Below are 12,264 nucleotides of genomic sequence, written 5' to 3'. Positions count from 1 at the left end.
TATATAACAATTATAAACTAATTTGGGGCCTGTGAGTGGAAAGGCACACATATACATCCAGGTCTACTATTCACTGAGCAACCATCGGCACAGTGTTATGTGATCTCTTTGAATGCTGCACTAATGCTCCAGTGTCTGGAAGGAGGCCAGACTGCTCTGGGGCCCAGGTGCAGAGGGTGCCCTCAAGTGTCTAGCATCAGAGAGAGGGGCTACTCCACTTTGGCCAGGGTGAACTTGAGTTGGTGATGACAAACATCTGCAGCTAGTCTTTTTTTCTAATCTCACCCTCCAAATGGCCCCATCTTCTTGCAGAGAGGATGGGTGAAGACATTCTCAAAAACGGACATCGCATGTGACAAATAGGCAAAGGACCCTGCCAGAGCCACAAAACTGACATGCTCATGAAAACTCAGGCACTGACAATGGTGAGCGCCGACCAATTCAGCGCCAGGCGTGGAGGCTTCTGGCGAGGGTGGTGGGCTCTGTGCGTCCTGATGGTGGCAGCAGAGACCAGCTCGGGAGCCACCTGGCTCCTCTGCCCTAGCCCATCATGGCCTGAATCCAATCAAATTCAGTTCTCAGCACTTCTGAAAATGTGCGTGGCTGAGAGTGTCTGGCAGGGCTCAGGAGAGAAAAGCATTTCTCAGCCCCAGGACACATGTATCCTTCCAGGCACTGGCTGCGACTTGCAATCTGGGAGGGCAGATGAACTGACACCCTCCCTCCTTGGGCAGGCCTGGGATCTGCCTTGCTTAACCCCCACTTCTACCAGGAGCAGAGGATCACCCCTGCCCAGCACCCAGCCCATCTGAATTCTGACTCTGGTGGCTTCAGAGAAGCAGGGCAGGGGCCAGTGCTGGTATGATAAGCCAGATGAGAGGAAGCTGATGCATGCACTTTGCTACTGACTCAGAGTGCCTGAAATATCTGGCAAACTGGCAAAGGATGAAACCCTTCTTTGAGGTCTGTAGAGTAGCTTTAGGATAAATGAAGCACCTGACAAGGTCCAAAACAAGGGGCCCTTAGACCTGGAAGAGGTCTGCTTTCCTGATAACTAGAGTGGTGCTGGGCTATGAAAACAGCCTAAATAGACGAGGATAGTACCTGAGAGCACAGGGTTCTGAAGCTGGACAAATATTCTTCCATCGTAATGTCCATCTCATTGGAGCCTTCACAGGGTTAATGATGGTCCCGTAGGAGTCGGGGCCATGACTGACGACATGGAGCTGATGTGGAGGCAGTCAGGGCCGAGGCAAGAGCCTCCTTGTGTATAGTGGAAATGCAAGACAAACATCAAAGGGAGTGGAGTGTGCGGTTCCCAACGGGCTACCAGAGTCCACTTTTATTAAAAGTTTGTGTCTTTCTTTAGAAAGTAATATGTTCCATCTCAAGCACCTGAAGGCTCCTTTCAGGGTGCCAGAAGAATCCTCAAGGGACAGTTCCAGGCTGTGTCCTTGCTCCTGTCTTGACTGACATTTTTATGCATGGTTTAGGCAGCCCATGGGCTTTCCAGCTTCGCAGCAAGATCTGATTTAATTTCAAGCTTATACATAATAGAAGGGCTGGGGGAGAAGTAGGAGTCCTTTTAGAATTGCAAAATCTAGGTGGGTGTAGCCTGTGGGGTTCAGGCTATCCAGCTCAAAGAGGGAGGCCCACATCTCAGATTCCCTAATGTTTGGCACAGTGTCTGGCACACAATGGGCACACAGGAAATCCTGCATTGAATAAAACAGATTTTGTACTACCAGATCTAGTCTGACTCACTGTGTGATCGGGACCTTGGGTCAATCACTTCACCTGGTGACTCACTCCCTACCTATAAGGTGTGGAGGATGGCTGGAGCCACTGTGGCACCTGTGTGTTTAGCAGTGTGTTTGCTTGTTTCTGCTTTTATTTCTCTGGCTGGTCTAAGAATGGAATGATAAAAAAAAAATAACGGAATGCACTTTGTAAACGAGAGCATCCTAGACACATGTAAAGACTGGAAAATCAGAAAGCTGTCCCTACTGTATTTACTTCTCAGATATGACCAACCATTATTAAGAATTCATTGGCTAATAGTGCTACATTTTCTCATAATCATTCTTCTGTTTTAGGAGTGGGCAACCACAGTTTTAAGAATAAATGTGTAAATGTGTGTTTCCAGGAGAGACAATAAAGCTGTTTTCATTAAGAATGAAATATGCAACTTGCAAACACTTTTGCTCTTCTTGAATTGGGTCCTTCAGCAGAAGCAGGTTGCCAGCCCTGACATGGAAAGTTTACTTTGCTCATCAACCTGAAGGAGACAGAAAGCTAGGAGAGGCAGCTCCTGAAAAGAATCTAGACTCCAGATATAAAAAGATCTTGCAACACAAGGCCAAGTGGAAATCATGGTTCACATTAAAGGCACAGACCTCCTGCACTAACCACCAGGGCGGGAGGAAAAGCTGGGAGACCTGGCTCAGCAGCCTTCCCTGAGGGAAGCCTTCGGGGCTTTGCTCCTCTTGAGATCAGGGCAAGCCTGGGTATGACCTGAAGCCAATACAACCAGTAGAGCTGATGCCCGTGCTGGCTGCCTGAGTGCTGCTAAAGGAAGAGTCCACCATTGGCTCCCTCTTCTGTAGCCAGACACAGGTGGAATGCTGTGCTTCCTTTTGGGAGACAAAGCAGAAGCCACCCCAGAGGGGCGGATGGGACACAGGCCCAGGCAATGCAGCCTACAAAGAAGACTTGCAGGGCCGGGGCTAAGCAGCTGGGATGAAGAGCAGCTGTCTCTCAGAGCTGTTTCAAATGCTTCAGGCGTTGCTAGACAAACTAGAGTTGTATGGCTTCAGATGGCATGGCTTAGGGCCATAGAGTGCGAACCACAAGAAGGCAAACTTCAGGCCCCCAGGAGAGCTGGGCAACAACCTGGAGGGTCAGAGGAGAGTGGGTTGTCTGAGGAGCGGGGATACGAGGGTGGGGCAGTGTGGCCATGCCTGAAAGGCGTCAGGGAGTGGCAGATGGTAACCATTTGGGGTGGGGTGTGGCTGAGGATTCCTGCAAGGCTATCCGAGAAACTCTAAGAATCGAAGCTCAAGTACACGAGGGAAGACATAATGAAATCCCTAAAGTTCTGAGAGGTTGTATCAGATTCTTTATGGAGATAGCAGAGAGAATACCTCCTGACTCCTCATTCACAGAGTGCCAGGCAGCAGCTAGGAGGAGCTGGTGGCCTTGGGAGGGCAAAAAATAAGGACAAGGTCCACACTGCAATCAGCTCACATCACCTACGAACAAATAAAGTGGGGTGGGGGTGGAGAGTTGCTAGAATTTACGTAACTCTCAAGCCTTAATTTAGCTGCAAGAACTAGGTTTTTGCCAAGGCTATAGAACTTCCCACCAGATGAAAGCTTTATCTCTTTTTCTTTCTTGGGAGAAGAGAGACAGAAGGAGAGGAGAGGGGCGAGAGGAGAGAAAACACAAGAAAGAGGATGGAAGATGAAGAAGAAGGTGAGGGGTTTGCTAGTTGGAGGCTGTACATTTTGAAGCATCAGCATTGACCAATGGTGTCTTGGTGCCAGGTTGCTAGGGGCATTGGCAGGCTACCTTGAGGCAGAGTGGTGTCATGACAAGGGCACTGGGCTGGAAGACAGCTGCTATAAGCTCTCAGCCCAGCCCTGCCTCTCCCTAATTCTGGGATCCTGGGTGAGTCACGTCACTGCTACTTGGCATTTTTTCTGTGGAGTGCGGGGTTGGATTAGACTGCCTGTGAGGTCCTCCGCCAGCTCCTGGGAGTTGTGGCTTTATGACCAGCGGGCATTCAAGCCATGGCCTGGCAGAGCTGAGGACTAGGGTCAGGGATAACCTGTCCTGCTCTCTAGTTTCCTGAGATTCTGGGAATTTTTGTAGTCCACTTGGCAAGGATGCCAAATCAGGGACAAACGAATGCTGGGGATGAGCTAGTGATGTGGGAGAGGGAGAGGATGGGTGGGAGAGGGCGGCACTTACAGCAGGAGGAGATGGGCACGCTGATGGCCAGGATCACCCAGGCGATATCCATCTTGCTCAGGCAGATGGTGGCTCTGTGCTGGGGTTTATCCCCCTCGGCCACATGGGAGATGTTCCCTGCTGTCCCAGGCTTCCAGGTCCCGGCGGGGACCAGGCGGTTGAGGAAGTTGCCTGTGGCTGTGGATACCACCGTGGAGAGAGGACTGGGCACCCTGTTGGTCATGGTGAGGGTGGCCGCAGTCTCCTCCTTGGCTCCAGAAATAGTGCTTTCTGAGACCCTGGGGGGATGGGTTGGAGCTTGTGGGGTTGTGGATGCTCCCTGAGGAATCCCCTGGGAAGGGGCTGAGACACTGGTATTGAAGGCAGCTGGGGTGGGCCCCGTGGCAGCTGTGAAGACCCCAGAGCTGGCAGACAGAGGTCTGTTGGTACCAGGAGTGACAGTAAGCCAAGAGTCACTATGGCTGGGGCCGTCCTGTGGGTCACCGCGGTGGGGGCGCTGAGAAGGCACTGGGGCAGGTTGTGGACTGACAAGGGCACCTGAGGCTGCTGTGGCATCTGGTGTCCCTCCTTGGCTGGTGAAGGTAGAACCACCCCCCTGGGCTGCTCTGCGAAGGCCTGGCTTGTCCTCTGCAGGCCCCAGGGAGGTGGTAGGGGGTGCCCATGAGGTATTGCTGGGCACTGTGGTCGCAGCCACTGTGTGGGGCTGTGGTGAAGTGGAGTTGCCCCAGAGTGGGGTCCTGGGGGTGAGGGTAGAGGGGTTTGGTTCCACAGACGCTGTGAAGTTGCCCTTGTATATCTGAAAGATTTTCCCCAGGGGCCGCTTCTGCCCCAGAGGTGTGGAACTTGGATTTCGTCCCCGCTGTCCTTCTTTACTCCTGGAGTGGCCACCAGGTACAGGCGGGACAGGGCGTGATGAATTACCAGCCCCTTTTCGGGAAGAGCCTGGGGGCCTGGGGGGCCTGCGTGTGGTAGTGCGGGCGGGCGCTGTGGTGGGGCGGCTGGTGGCCCCTGGAGGCTTTGTCAGCAGGATGGTGGGGGCAGCCTGGCCTGGAGAGCGGCCCTCCGGGTTGGAGGATGTGGTTGTCGTGGCCGCTGGAGCGGGCCTTGTGGACAGGGAGCTTTCAGAATGGGGGGCGGTTACTGTCGCAGCGATGCTGGAGATGGTGTGTGCAGGAGGGTGCCCCTCTGTCCGGGGTGTCGGTGTTGCCATGGGAGCTGCAGCCTGTGAGGGGGGTCCATCAGGATTGGGGGTCAGCATCACCACAGAAGTACGTCTGGTAGAGCTGTGGGGTGCTGTCACCATGGTTCCCGGGGGAGTGCCTGAAGGGAGGACCTGAAGAGATTCCCTGGGAGATGGCTCCTGGACGGCAAATGCCAGCGCTTCGGTCAGTGCCAAAATCAGCAGGAAACCTTGAGAGGGAGACAGAGAGAAGAGGTAAAATGCTTGGGGAGCAGCATATAGCCTGGGCCTTTCTTACCCGTGGCCTAGGACAGTGCTGGGAACTCAGGAAACATCAGGAGCATTCCCGAGCCCACACTAGTGCCCCAACACTGACAGAACTGTCTGTGGAGCTGGGGCAGGTCTATTAGGTAGGCGCTGCCTGGCACCTGCTGGAAAGAGAGACCAGCACCAGGGGAAGCAGAGCAGCTACCCTGGCCAGGCTCCTCCTTTCCCATATGCCTCGGAAACGCCATCAGCCCTCCCGACAAGGGCAACTTTTCAGAACAGGCTGGGGCTGGAGGGGCAGAAGGCTTGTGGCCTCCACATCTGCCTCTTCCTCTGCAGCCAGGAGTGGTCAAGGCCAGCTTGCCTATGGGGAAGCCTGTGTGAACTCTGTGTGAGCCACCCCAAACCAAATGAGGAAGGTCTGGGTGGCAGCATGCACCAAATCCTATGCCCTTTTCTGAATCTTCCACTTATAAACTATACAAAAGTATAAGCAAACAGACCTCTGTCCCTTCAGGACCATTCACCAAACAATTATGGAGGCTCAACCCTCTCCCTGACCCTGGAGGACACAAAAATGAACAGGGTAGTCTCTGACCCTGGATAAGCTCGCACATATCCACAAACAATCCTAAAATAAGACAAAGATGTCTCAGTGCCATAGAGGAGTGACAGGCAGAAGAGGACTGGGGTCTAGAGAAGGGCAACCAGACCTGGAGCCCATAAAAGCACTTAGCACAGCCTGGAACAGAAGGTGCCTTCTACAAATGCCAGCTGGTGTCATGGTTGTTATTAACTGCTTTTCCTATGGCATTCATGTGGCTGAACTCTGGAAAATTGTCATTGGTGATGCCCAGCCTTTTTGAGTAGAAGGAGCCCTTTTGAACATTAAAAAAAAAAAAAAAAAAAAAAAAAAAAGGATTTTGTATGATAGTGAATGTGCATACTTGCAGTTTGAGAAAATGCACAAGGACAAAAACGTATACATTTAAAACATTTCTAGTTATGTGTGGATTTTATTACTCACAATAGCATGTGTCTATTTTTAAAACCGGTGCCTCATGCAAGCATGAGATGTAGGAGCTGTTCCCTGACAACACATGGGTTGGGAAGAGCCTGTCTCTACGGCTGAGGAATGGCCAACAGTCCTCTGAGGCCTGATTCTGACCTGTTAGCATCTCCTGGTCCTGTTAGCACCTCCTTGTTCACGGATCCCCTTCTTTGTCACCCTCAGGCAGTTCCTTCAGCCCCTGCTAGGCTCTCCTGACTATGGAGGGAGATCTCTGTCTGTGTCTAATTACTCTCTCAGAGCCTCTATCCCCTATCAGATTCCGGCAGGACAAATGGCCGAAGCAGGGGCCCCAGCTGTGATTCCCAGGTGTCTGATGGAGAAGGCAGGGCCCTGGCGAGAAGCAGACATGGGGAGGAGATCTCCAGGCATGCCTTTGACACAAGGCCCAGGATCACCATTTGGTGTGTGGTGGAGCCTTGGTGTGGACCAGTGTCCTCCTCACCCTGCACTTCTAAATTGGTGGGGAGTGGAAGGCTGCAGGGGACTTTAGATTGCACTGAGACTCTAGCATCCACTAACTCTAGGGCCAAAAATTTGCCCTAAACAATCTATTTTTTTTCTAAACTTTCTTTCACAATCTAGACTAGTGGTCCCCAACCTTTTTGGCACCAGGGACAAATTGTCTTCCACTTGGTTTTGTGGAAGACAAGTTTTCCATGGATTGGAGTTGGTGGCGGGGGAGTATGGTTTTGGGATGAAACTCTTCCACCTCAGATCAGCAGGCATTCAATTCTCATAAGGAGCACGCAACCCAGATCCATTGCTTGCATGTGCAGTTCACAACAGGGTTTGTGCTCCTATGAGAATCTAATGGTGCCGCTGATCTGACAGGAGGCAGAGCTCTGGCGTTAATGCTGGCTCACCGGCCTCTCACCTCCTGCGGTGCAGCCTGGTTCCTAACAGGCCACGGATTGGTACTGGTCTGTGGCCCAGTGGTGACCACACACCAACAGTACATTCTGTGTATTCGAGTCAAACCTAAAACCTGTTTACTGAACATCTGCCCTGGCCCAGGCTTTCATGCTTTAATCCATATGACCACTCGGTGGGGCATGAAATTGAGGTTTGGGGAGAATAGGCAACATGTGGGAAGTCACACAGTAGCAGAAGTATGTGAAACAAGGGTTGTCTTTAAAGTGCATGCTTATCCTGGTCAACCACTATCAATGATGCAGAAGGAGGAAGAAGAGGACAGTATGTTGCATCCCAGAGGAACTAATGTGCTGTTATGCTCTGACCTGCTCAGGGTTATTCTGGGGCCCCTATCTTGCCCATGGCTTACCACCAGAGAGACAATCTATTCCTAGGGTAGTGGTGGTGACCTCCATGTTTTGATGGACATTCCCTTTCAAGCCTCTGTTTAGCTCACAAGGGTTAAGTGTTGTTAAGGACTGACTTATGCACCCCCAAAATCCCTATGTTGAATCCCTAACTCCCAGTACCTCAGAATGTGACTATATTTGGAGATGACGCCTTCAAAGAGGTAATTAAAGTAAAATGAGGCCAACAGAGTGGGCCCTAATTCGATCTGACTGGTGTCCTTCTTAAGAGGAGATTAGGACACACAGACATCTGGAGCACGTGTGCACAGAGGGATGACCATGTGAGAACACGGCAGCTAGAGGGCGCCATCTGCAAGCCAAGGAGAGAGGCCTCCCGGGACTCCAACCCTACTGGCACCTTGAGCTTGGACTTCCATCCTCCTCAACTGTGAGGAAATACATTTCTGTCTGTGGTACTGTGTTATGGAAGCCCTAGCAAACTAATATACATGCCTTATGTTAGAGATCCTCTGAAAAATGAGAGACAGAGACAGGGCTTTTGTGCAGGAAGTTTATACTGGAAAATGATCTGTGGGGTCAGCTGTGGGGGTCTGAGATGAGTGAAACAGGGAAAACCAATCTGAGGGCAGGTTATGAGCTGGTCCAAGTGGGCACCTCAAACTCACTGGGGACTTCCGTAGAGCTGACTAGGCTGCACCTCAAATTGTCTGCCTGAAAAGAACACTCACCCAGAGGCTCCCATATTCACTGATTAAGGGCTGTTCCTGGGGTGCTCATTGCTGCACTTCCTGACTGATGCCAGGTCTCCATTAGCTGGGTCAGAGAAACTCTGGGCCATGGGGCTCTCAGGTTCTGCCTGCACCCAGCTGGTGTTTGCTGCAACAGCTGGAGTTAAAATTAAGGGCCCGGGGAATCTCTGGGGCCAGGCACCAGATGTGTCAGATACAATAAAAGACCAGAGACCAAGGACACAGCAGTCTTTTGGAAGCAACACTGGCCGACCCCAGGGACTGGCCAGGTGGGAGAGGAGCCACCATGGCCTCTAGGAGAACTTTTGCAGCACTCCAGAGGCAGAGAGAGGGGTTAATACAGACTGGTCTTTAAAATACTCAGGGGAAAAAATTCCCGACTTTCCTGTTATTGGCACTCCAAGAACTTACATCCTCCTACCTGGGAAGCCTATGACTGGAATCCTTGGTGCTGTAAGATACACAGTCTAAGTAAATATGTTTGTCCTTGTTGTTGCTGCTGCCTATTTCCCCCACTCAGCTATCAGCATCCCCTGAAGTTGTTGCTCTCTCTAGAAGAACTGTAGAGTTACCTCTTAGCCCTTTCTTTGGACTTTAGAGTACATCCTTGGCACAATGAATGGATACTGCCACCCTAGGTGCCAAAGGATTTTTACCTGGAGGATGATGTTTAGATGTTACAGTGAGAGGGGATCTGGTGTTTCATCTAATCCAATCCCCTCATTTCACAGAGTGGGCAACAGAGGGAGGGAAGTGACTTGCCCAAGAACACATTGCTGGTTGGGGACACAGCCTGGACCACAACCATTATTTCAAAGTAACTTTTCATTTGTATAATAAAAATACCTACAATGTTGCGCTAGCCAAACACCACCTCCAACCTCTACTGTCACCTTCAATATGGAAATCAGATAAGCATTTACCTCTCTTCTTTGGCACAAAAGGTTAACAACTGAATGCTATGCATACTGTCACAATAAACATCTAAGGCCTTCAACCCAGGGCTTCCCTAACACATGCAAATTTTCATTCAAGGCCCTTTGTGCTGGACTACACACTCCCCCTCCCCACAATCTGGGGCTACTGCCTCTTTGCATATTATTTGCATGGATTTGCATAATGGACTCTAGAGGCTTTAATTCCAAATACGTAGTAGAGACTAAAGCTAAAACCTAGCTTGACATGCTTGAAATGTGGAACCGATTTTTAAAACGTGTCCGAATATGGACAAGTGTTGCAGGGTGGAATCTACATATTGATGGATGTCCAGATATCGCAAGAAGGTCTTCTCCTACTGAAAATTCCAATGCATACATGAGCTCAGGACCCAAGGGAAGGAAAGGCCCTCCTCCTTCTGTTTATTTGGTTGGCTGCCTGCAGTCCATATTGGGTATGACATTTGCATCTGGCAAAGGCAACAAGGGAACTGGTGAAAAGAGAAACGGCTAATATATACTATACACTGCTCAAAGGGCTAAGCCTGTACTGACACATTTAATTCTCACACAACCTGATGAAGCAGGTATTATTAGCTCCCTGTTGCAACTGAGGAAAAGAAGCACAGAGAGGTACAGGAACTTGCCCATAGCTGGGGAATGGCAAGCTGCAATTTGTTCCTAGGCAGCTTGGCTGCAGAGTCTACACTCTTAACTACTTTCATTTATTGTTCTGCTCTACCCATCTCCCCAGGGTGCTCTGCCATTCAAAGGCAATGATTCACATCTTTGGAGAACTGATTTTCTATTGTTGGTCTCTTGACTTCTCTTCCGTCTTGTTTTTTTTCCTATCTCTATTCCAGGGCTCTGTATGACACATTTGGTGTTCTTTTAGCAACCCAGTAAATTAACTTCATTTTGCAAGTAACTGGGGGAGCTTGTAGTACAATAAAAGGACTGGAAGCTCCTGATTTAATTCTCTCCTCTTCCCCAATCCTAACATCTCATACACTCCATCGTTTGGTGGAATAAAAATTATATATATAAAACCCACAAAATTATATATATATGTGTGTGTGTATATATATATATATAACAAAAAATTATATATACACACATATATACATACACATTTTTTCTTAAAATTGCTTATATACACACAAGGCATATTTGTTACACAGAAAATTCATAAAAATAGAATTTTGTCTTTTTTTTCATAATTTTAAGTTTCTTGTTTCTAAGTAGATCTTCCTTCCCCATTAAACTAGGTTTTCTACTGCAAGATATTTTGTGCACTGCTGTTTCAAACCCTTTTAACAGAGAATCACAGCAGTCTGAGAAATCTTCTGAACCATCCTGGACGCTTGATGTGATTTTAAATTGTGGCTACAAGTTCTCTGACATTCTTCCCACCAAGAGGTAGAGTCTGTTTCCCCTCCCCTTGAACCTAGGTATGCCTTTGTGACTGCCTTGATGAATATAATGAGGCAGAAGTGGCACCCTACATCCCTTCTGAGGCCAGAGCCAAAATGCTCATGCAACTTTTACAGGTTTCTCTTGGGGGCTTTGGCCCACTGTAAGAACTCCAGCTCCCTGGAGGTGGCCACATAAAGAAACCTTGCAGAGAGCGACAGGAATGCCTGAGGAGCCCAAGCTGTCCCAGCCCCAGCCAGGCATGGGACATGAAAGTGAAGAGCTTGCAAGATGACCCTGGCTACTGCTGGACTGCAGTCACCCAAGAGATCCCAAATGAGAGCTGCCTAGCTGAGCCCAGTCAACCCTAAGATTTTTGAATAAAATAAATGATTGTATTACTGCTTTAAGCCACTGTTTTGGTTTCTATTATCAATAGAAAACTGGAACACTTGGCAATTTAGCTTCTGCAATTGATGCTTCAACAACAAAAGAAAAGAGCATCTGAGCACACCAAGTCTGACCATCAGGGAGTTTGTTTTCTGCATGAGCAATAGCATACAACCTTGCCAGGAAATGGGCTTTTCTAATTTCAAGATTATTGTTCTTTAATTGGAAGGGATGTTGGGACTCTGGTATCAGCCCCTCCACTTTACAGATGAGAAAGCTGAGGACCAACAAAGTGAAATGATTTACCCTTTACCCTGGCCACACAGCCACACAGCCACACACAGGGTGAGGGGCAGGGAGGGACTCAGGTCAACTCATTGCCTGCCAATCCCATGAATGCGCCAAACTCACACTGTTTCTATCTCTCTCTCTCTCTCTCCCTCTTTCTCTCTTCATTTCTTTTCCCTTTTTTTTTTGAGACAAGGTCTCACTCTGTCACCCAGGCTGGAGTGCAGTGGTGTGATCACAGCTCACTGCAGCCTTGACTTCCTGGGCTCAAGTGATCCTTCCACCTCAGCCTCCCGAGTAGCTGGGACTACAGGCATACACCACTATGTCCAGCTAATTTTTGAAATGGGGTCTTGCCATGTTGCTGGTCTCCAACTCCTGGGCTCAAGCAATCTGCCTGCCTTGGCCTCTCAAAATTTTGGGATTACAGGCGTGAACCACTGTGCCTGGCCAGTGTTCTTTTTATACTCACTGTGGTTCCAGTGTTCTAGTATGGTCCATCTCTGAACTCCAATGATTCCTTTTATTAAAGATCAAATATAAACTTCTAATTCCTTGGAGCATGGTTTCCCTTAACCAAAAATAAATATGTATCACTGATTTCAGGGTGAGCTAGGTGACTGATCTTAAGAGGTAATCCATGCCTGTGACTTCACTTCTTTATGAAACCAAGGACTTTTGGGTGCAAATCTTTTCTGCTTCCCTCACTCTAGGT

At 49.4% G+C, this 12,264-nt stretch overlaps 1 protein-coding gene and 1 long non-coding RNA gene across 17 annotated transcripts in view; one reads left to right on the top strand and one right to left on the bottom strand.

Moving 5' to 3' along the window:
- The window catches only part of LOC105469876 (transmembrane protein 108), a 343,076-nt gene that overhangs the window by 8,828 nt on the left and 321,984 nt on the right, over window positions 1-12,264 (bottom strand). For all 14 annotated transcript variants that reach the window (XM_071090926.1, XM_071090927.1, XM_071090925.1 and 11 more), the window contains one exon: window positions 3,973-5,382. In XM_071090926.1, coding sequence (XP_070947027.1) covers window positions 3,973-5,382 — 1,410 coding nt within the window. The remainder of the gene's footprint in view (window positions 1-3,972; window positions 5,383-12,264) is intronic.
- Window positions 3,282-12,264, top strand: part of LOC105469875 (uncharacterized) — a 37,659-nt gene continuing 28,676 nt past the window's right edge. For all 3 annotated transcript variants that reach the window (XR_011619698.1, XR_011619700.1, XR_011619699.1), the window contains exon 1: window positions 3,282-3,474. This is a non-coding gene — a long non-coding RNA (uncharacterized lncRNA). The remainder of the gene's footprint in view (window positions 3,475-12,264) is intronic.

The sequence above is a fragment of the Macaca nemestrina genome, chromosome 2 (assembly GCF_043159975.1).
Source record: "Macaca nemestrina isolate mMacNem1 chromosome 2, mMacNem.hap1, whole genome shotgun sequence".
Taxonomy (NCBI): domain Eukaryota; kingdom Metazoa; phylum Chordata; class Mammalia; order Primates; family Cercopithecidae; genus Macaca; species Macaca nemestrina.
Note: the sequence above shows the minus strand (reverse complement) of the source record. Positions and strands in the feature narration are given on the sequence as shown.